The following is an 8,376-nucleotide window of genomic DNA, read 5'->3' as shown; positions in this document are numbered from 1 at the left end:
AAATAAATTATGTGATCAGTTTTATGCAATTTTCTTTTATTTATCTAATTTTTTTTATTAAGTAAGACTCATATTAGTCTAACCTTAACAAGCACGGTACGTACGGTGCTTGTTATTTTTCTTTTATTTATTTAATTTTTTTTTATTTAACAAGATTCATATTAGTCCAATCTTAACAAGCACTGTACGATGTTTGTTAACACTTGCCTAACATAATTAGCAAAACTCAGTAGCTTCCTTTAAACCCTATGAAGCAATGGGAAGCATTTGACAGTAGTTGGTATGAGCAGCCAAACAGGGTACTAAATGTAGTGCTCCTATCAAAAAACCGTCCTCTACACTTTGCATTGTAAACTTGAGGACTGATCTAATATACTAAAATCCAACCTTGACTTTAGATATTGTTTCAATTATCAGCATCCTAAATTAAGGTGCCAAGTATTTATACTTTATGGTTATCCTAATCGAAGTTGGTTAACCCTTGCCAAGAGACTGACTTCTAACTTCAAATCCCCACTCCCACGTTATAACTTTTGAATTTATCAAAAAAAGTTGGCTAAACCTTTAACAATGAAAATTGTACAGAAAATTTAAAACGATATCAAGAACATTTGATGATTAAATTGAAAAGAAACTTCCATAAATAACAAATGAACTTCCAATCTCCAATTACTCACAACAATGAAAAACTTGGAACTGTAGGAACTACAAGTCTAGTACACATCAATGATAACAACAACAAAGTAAATATAGAAACCACTAGTGGCTATCTCTTGACCAAACATCTTTATCAATTAGGAGGGCAAAATGTGATAACATACCTAGGAGCCCTGCAAGTCTTAAGCGCAGTAGAATCATCAAATGCATAACTATAAGCTCGTGGACAAATGGCCTTGAAAAGATGTGCAAAAATAGTTGGCTTGCAACTTTTTGGATTTGCAAACTCCCCAGTACAACAATACCTGTCTGTTTTAGCAGCCAAACAAGCACTCTTACAAGCCACAATTTTCCCTTGTCTCTTTATCTCCAAAGTAGATGGGCAACAAACATTCAAATTAGCCTCACAAGCCGCTACACCACATCCCACACCACCACCTATAGGAACCATTGACACTGGCAAGTTGAACCCGTCAACCAAACTCACATCATAGTAATGTATATTTGATTTAGAGGTTCCAAATGTCATTTCAACAACTGTGGCCGGAGGGACTCCACCAATTCCTTGGCAATGCAAAAGGCCAGCACAGTCACCAGTTTGGCATGAACCTTTGCCGGTTTCTTCATCAAAGCAACAACCTTGTCTGCCCCATACTCTTCCAGACCATCTTTCCGGAACTTCAAACACTACTTCCTCACCACTGTAGAGATGAAAGCCACCATCTTTGGGGGTTAAATGGCCAGCAGTGGCAAGAAGTCCAGGCCATATGTTTTCCTTGCAATTGTTCACTATTATGAGTTGTGTCCCATCTGCAAAACAAAGTTAACAACATGCAACAATTTAAGCTTTTCAACTATACCATACATATTTGAAAGGTTTTAAGATTGACATGTTGTGAGAGAAATGAGTGTACCTGTGAAGGAAAGGGAGTAGAGAATGTAGAAGAAGAAGATAACTAAGGGAGTTGGCATTATGTTCTTCTTAATTTGTTTTGGATAGGAACTGATTACTTGCACTTTTGTGTTTTGAGAAAGTGATCCTAAAAGAGAGTGAGAGTGGGAAAGTGGTTCCTTCTTTTTCGCCACCATGAAATGATACATCCGTAGAAAAAAAAAAACTGCATGATGTTTTAAACAGAGACAAAAACAAAGTGGAGGACAACGAAGTAAAATTACATGTCTAACTGGTTCAAAACAACGTCAATTTACTGGTTCAAAAAACCAACTGCTATCTCAACTCCCACAAGCGTATCAGGTTGGGTTTAATTCACATCTCCCACCTTCCTCACTCCGCAAATGAGATTCAAATTAAACAAACCCACCACCTATCATAGACAAAGGTTCTTTCTCAGCCAGTAAGATTTCTTTGGCAAACTGCAATACGCAAAGGTTTGGCTTTAAGTTTTTCTTTCGTATGTTTAATTAGAAGATTTCCAACCGAGTTTTCCAAAGGTTAGTAGTTTTTCACTGTTATTAACCTTATTCTGTAATCATTTTTTTTAAAAAAAACAAATGGATATTGGGATGGAAGTTTTTACAAGATGTTGGATATTGCTTATCGCAAATGAAGAGTATGGAGTAATTGTGTGACACGCAGAGGGATTTGGTTTTACCGTTTTAGGATTTAAAATTTTGGATTGTGAGGTATTTTTATAACACTCTGTGCAAACTTTATTGCATTAAAATAGTTTGTAATTTTTTTTAAGGTTCATTTATTCACAAATTTGTTGGATGAGTTCCGGTGAGAGAGACTTGATTGCTCGTTCGAAGCAAAACACATAGATGCCGACGAAAAAAAATGCACATCGATCCCATGGGTTGAATCTGGGTTGTTTTCACAGGAGATACAGATACTGATAGGTGTGTAAATGAATTTGGGTTGTGATGGGTACATCAAAATACATGTAGGAGTGATAGACTCCATGCAGAGTCCAAAGCTTTCGTCCCAATTTTCCTTCTCTACTCTATATTTCACAAATAAAAACTTGTTGCATGTTCATCTAATTAATCAAATACTACCATTAATTAATAATGGTAGTATTAATAAGTCAATAATGATAATATTTAATTAATGGACAAAACTTGCTTAGGTATAGTACTTTAAATGTTGTTCCTTAAATTCCTCTCTTAAGATTTAACTATGTGGCAGTTTAACTAAAATATTCACTTCCATTCCAAGAGAAAAAAATTCACATGGTTGAATCTTAAAAAGAGAATATAAAGAACAACATCTAAGTATTGTACTTAAGTTTTGCTTTTAATTAATTAGGTAAACATGTGGTAAGTTTTTATTGGTGAAGTATAGAGTGGAGCAGAAAAAGTAGGACAGAAGATTTGGACTTGTGCATGTAGCATGATTTCTACTTCTCATATAGGAAAAGTGTAGTAGTGGGGGCTGTTTTGTATTCCTATTTGTATTGTATTAAGGTAGAGTTGTTTTAGTAGGATTTTTTATTTTTATTTTTTTTATTAAAAGTTGTTCACAACATTTTCAATCAAGTCTATATTAGTAAGTTCGTAGTATTTTGTGGAGTCATGGATGTACTATTATGGTTATGGGGTGGGTTAGTTTATTTAGGATTGGAACATTGCTTATAAGGTCAGTCCAATCCAAATTATATTTTTTTCCTTCTAAAATTTGGGTACCTTTTAGAAACACAAGGTCATTGGCAACTTTCCTACATATATTAAGCTCAATCTTATGAAAGCTTTGATGTGTAAAGCACACCTAACATTTCCCACTTCCCATTGTAATAATTATGGAATTATTTCAAATAATAATAATAATGTACAAAAGTCCCCAACAGGCTTTCATCATGTGGCCAACCAAATCCTTGTAAAATTGGGAATCACTTCTTTAATCTATCCAGGTCTGATTGATGAAATTATTTAGAAAGTACTTAAGTACTGCTATGTTTGTTCTGGCTGAAAACATTTTCTTTCTTGCTTTTTTGGTCTTTTGGTACAATGGAAAACGCAAATAAATCCCATATCATAAAAGATGTCTTAATGGTGACCTCTCTCCCTCCACGGACTGATTGTTGATTGCCATTGACCATCATTGATTGACCGATGATTCCAAATTTGATGTTGGTATTCCCTTTTGAGGCTCTTGAATGGCCAAACAGTAGATAATGTTTTTAATTTAGGTTATGTTTTCATCGATGAAAGTAATTTGTTTGTAACTTTGCATAATTATTTGGAATGAGACAAGAAATATTAATTATTTTTCATGCTAGCCAAATAACAAAACATTTTTTTTGGGTTCATTTCAGGGACAACAAATACAAGAAAACGAGTTAGTTTTCTATAATATGAATCATGAATGTTTAGCCGTTGAGATTGTTTTCCGTTGAAATAAACAAAACATGAAGATTATAATATGAATGTTTAGCTGTTGAGGCATTTGGCACCATGAGGTATTCACACAACAATAATTAGATGCTGTTTTTCCGTACTTTATGGAATAGATAAGAGGACCATTATCATCATTATCCAAAGAAAAGGAGAATGTAATTCAAAGCAACCAATTATGGCTTCCACTTTGTCATCCCCTTTTTAGGAAAAGATTCTCTCCTTTGTGTCAAATTATCCTATTATAAAAAAGAAATTTTTTTGGGATATGGATGCATATGCCTGATAAAGCTCGTTTGAAAAAAATTACATATAAGAGAATTTTCTATTAGATTTGTCAAAGATGCAAGTTGTATGAGTAATTCTTGATATGGTAATATACATTCAGGTGAGTGATATTTTGCAGAAGAGAAAAGCACGGCTTGAACCATGATTGACACTCTGAATCCAAAATGCAACTCAGTCAGAAAATGAGAAACAACAAGAAAAGAAACTAGATTGCAAACCAATAATACATATGGGACAAACGCAGCTTCCAAATTGAAGAATAATCTTTGTGTAGCATCAAATTCTAGTTATTTATAGAAAATATCAAGGGGAGGAAAGAAAACAGAAGAAATTTTCAACCTGATTCTCTTTTGTGTGTGTGAGGGAACAAATCAAAGCAGCGAGGAACATTTGGACGAGTTAACAAAGAGAGGCGCAATATAACAAAATTACAGCAATAGCACAACATCTATATTCATTTGTTGAAGCAAAAACAGTGTGGGGAAGGGATCTAAGACGTTATGGGGAATCCAGTTGTAGAAAAATAATAATTGAAAAATATAGATTTAATGTAAGAATTGATTCAACTTAAATAAATTAAACAAAGGAGATATAGATTGATATTGTTCAAATAATAATTGAATCTAGCCCTAAGTTTTAACCGTATTTTTAGTGTTGAGGTTTCAAAAAGGGTGGGAAATTCTAGTTGTGATTTAAATAGTACACCGACAAAAACCTCTATAAAATTTAAAAGAAAAGAAATCCATCCCTAATCCTTGTAATATAGGAAGAATATTATATAAAGCTTTAACAATATGATTAACTATGATTGATGGTTTCAGGGTAAAGTTGCAGTAACAGGCTTGATGGTGGCATGGTAAAGCTATAGTAGCTGGCACCAAAATCATGAGTTGAGTCATGACACCTCAGTTAGCTGAAACGGTTTCCTGTAATCTTTTAAACTAAACTGTTTCAAAGTTTTCAAAATATGTGACAAGCAGTTGTTCCATAGGTATCTGCAGCTCCACCAATCTTCTGTCTGTAAAAGCATCCGCACTGGGCATGCTAAATGGCATATGTAGGAGTTTTTTACCATTTTCACACAAAAACTATAAGCTCCATCGGGACTTCTAAAAATCAACTATTGCAATTTTGTTTGAAATAGTGCTATAGTGCCATTCTACCTTTAAAATTGCACTGTAGCACAATTTCAAAACAAAAAAGTAATATTTATTGTGTCAATTCCTATCTTTGTCTCACGTCTCTCTCTCCATCTTTCAATCTCTGATTCTCTCTCCTTTCAATCCTCACTCACTCCCTCTCTTCAGACTCAAAACTCCATAGCCACCACACCATGGCTTAACCCATTATCATCAGCCATGGCAGACTACCACCCACTCATTATTTCTCTTCTCTCTATCGTTGCAGATCAGTGTGGTGGCGTGGAGATCGGCGTTTGGGGTTTGGTGCAGAGATCGGTGTTTAGGTGTGGTGTGGAGATTGGCATTGGGTTGTAGGTTGCGTGGGTTTGGATCAACGTGGGTTTGGGTGTGGTGTAGAGATCAGCGTTGGGCTGTGGGTTTGTCGTGGGTTTTGTTTGGGTTTGCTGTGGGTTGCGTGGGTTCGGATCGGCGTGGGTGATTAGTGTTTGGGTATAGTGTGGAGATCGGTGTTGGGCTGTGGGTTTGCCGTGGGTTTTGTTTGGGTTTGTCGTGTTTGGGAAAAAGCAAAAAAGGAAAAATATATTTTATTGTGTAGATATATTATTTTAATGAGTAGAATAGGAAAATAAAAGTTGGGATGCTGAATGTATCGTAAAATGTTATTGTATAATTTAGAAAGTGACTTTTTGAGATGGTAAAATAGGATAGAGTAAAATTGCCTAATGTGAATGCTCTAACAAAAGAGAGATATTTCAGTTTTAAGCAATATCAATTTTAATCTTATGCATCTATTGACAAGAAAATCTCAATCACACATGCAACATTATAGTAGGCAAATCACAATCACACATGCATCATCATGTATGAATGTTATTATTGTCACTAGCATCTAAGTCAAACTAGCTTAGTTCCTACACGATGTGCGATGCATTTTGTTATTAGTTTCCTCCAATGTTTCAATAATTTTCCTTAAAAAAATTATAATCTTCCATGTTTTATTTCATTGACAATATAGAAAGACAGTTAGAGTGGTGTAGTGATATGATCATAATATATGTATTTATAAATTTGAAAATTGCATGACATAAATAGGAAAATATTGTGTCTACTCAAGAATGAAAATATCATTTTAAAAAAATAAAAAAAAAATGAAAGAAAAAAAAATGCAAATGTTGATTTGATAAAATAAAAAATGCAAATATCCTTTAGTTACTTTCTTTATGTTTCAAACTCTAATTAAATTTGAGTAAGAATACCATATTTCAAAATAATTGTTTCTCATATAAGTCTTAGAAAAATGACATTAAAATTTCATTATATATAAATAATTAATGCACCATTTAACATAATTAATATAACAAAATAAATGTATTTATCCTATTAATAATCACAAATTAAAATTGATAGGGAACTGATTTAGTCTATCTTTGTCTCGTCCATACAGGTCGTCCATGACCCACCTACCACTGTAAACACCCTCAGAAACTTGCCTACAATTACCTCGTCCAAGGAAGAAGAGTTCTGGACGAGGTAAACACCACCAGAGTGATGCACTCGTCCAGAGTGCCGACAGTCTCGTCTTGAAGGAATTTGCCCGTTAGACGAAACAGCCCCTGCGCGTGTGCCAAAGCACACCCAACTGAGGAACCCCAGGACGAGGGTATCACACTTAGGAAAATCTCCGAATAAGATGTGATAATCCCTTATCCCACGCATAACCGCCAGGTATCCGTTGTGAAGCAAGAGCATAACTTCCAAACGGTTATGCAAGTTACGTTTGATTTCTACCTCTCCTCTAATCTAGGAGAAGTTCCAATTTTGATAACCGCCTATAAGAACACTATATAAAGGCTGTTTCAGACAAGGCCAAGGTATGTTCATTCTTTACTCCAAAAAAGTTGGAACTCAGATAACATAGAGAGAAAAACTAACTTTGCCATCGGAGGGTGTTTGGCCGACAGCCTCGGTCGCCTTTGATTCGCTTTTCTTTCTTTTTCAGGCCGCAGAGAGAGCCAGTAGTCCATTGAAGTCCGACACATCCAGCCTATTGATCTTCTTTGCATCATCAAAAATAGTTTCTTATATATAAAATTTATAAAAATAATCATATAAATTCCTCTAATATAAATAATTAATGCATAACTATAAATACTTAATAATATATGCATTTATTTAATTGGTTAATCCAATGAACTAATACTTTATTATAAATGCAAACTTTATTAAGGTGTACGTCTAAATAAAGAAAATCTTCAAGAATGCGTCATATGGCAGAACCCCATACTCCCTCGCATAAAGTGTGTGTGTGTGTGTGTGTGTGTGTGTGTGTGTGTGTGTGTGTGTGTGTGTGTGTATATATATCCTATTATATATAATAAAAGTTGGGTTTAGACACCGTGGATGAGCCACGTGGCTTCACCAAAATTGCAGAAATTTTATTAAATTTTTAGATTTTAAGAAAAAGAATTTTTTTTTTTTTACTTCTTTTATAATTTCTAAATGGATATTAGATTAATCAGGACTCTAATTCATTCTTATCTCTAATTCATTGTTGTGGGGAGTAAAAGGACCCAAGTGGGCATTTGGGCCTTTGGACTGTAGCATGGAGGGCCGACCTGCTCCAGAGTTAAGAATTTGTTAACTCTGCGAATTGGCCCATACGCCGAGGGTCCGAGGATACAGCCGAGGGCGAGCTTCTCCTCGGACAGATCCAAGAGAACTCAGAGCTTCATTATGAAGGTCAAGGCACAACTCTGGAAAGACTAATGGTTAAAGGGGGAAACTCTGAATCTTCGAGGTACACCGGTGTTAGAAAAATACTAAAAGAAAAGGCTGCCACCACCACATTAAAGACTCTGCACCTACCTCCCTGGCCGCCTTAATGGGGAAGTGACCCCTGAACAGTAGAACTGAAACTTCTAGTCACTATTCAAAG

The 8,376-nt window shown here is 34.9% G+C and overlaps 1 protein-coding gene across 1 annotated transcript; it reads right to left on the bottom strand.

Annotated features, from left to right (window-relative positions):
* Positions 1-601: 601 nt before the first annotated feature.
* On the bottom strand, positions 602-1,836 carry LOC142641135 (thaumatin-like protein). The gene is made up of 2 exons (XM_075815527.1): positions 1,572-1,836; positions 602-1,467 (listed from the first exon to the last, which is right to left on the bottom strand). Exons 1-2 carry the CDS (start codon positions 1,756-1,758, stop codon positions 791-793), a joined length of 864 nt encoding a protein of 287 aa, XP_075671642.1. The 5' UTR covers positions 1,759-1,836; the 3' UTR covers positions 602-790.
* Between the last annotated feature and the right edge of the window lie 6,540 nt (positions 1,837-8,376).

Source organism: Castanea sativa, chromosome 6 (assembly GCF_040712315.1).
Source record: "Castanea sativa cultivar Marrone di Chiusa Pesio chromosome 6, ASM4071231v1".
Lineage (NCBI taxonomy): Eukaryota > Viridiplantae > Streptophyta > Magnoliopsida > Fagales > Fagaceae > Castanea > Castanea sativa.
This window is presented reverse-complemented; position numbering and strand designations above follow the sequence as displayed.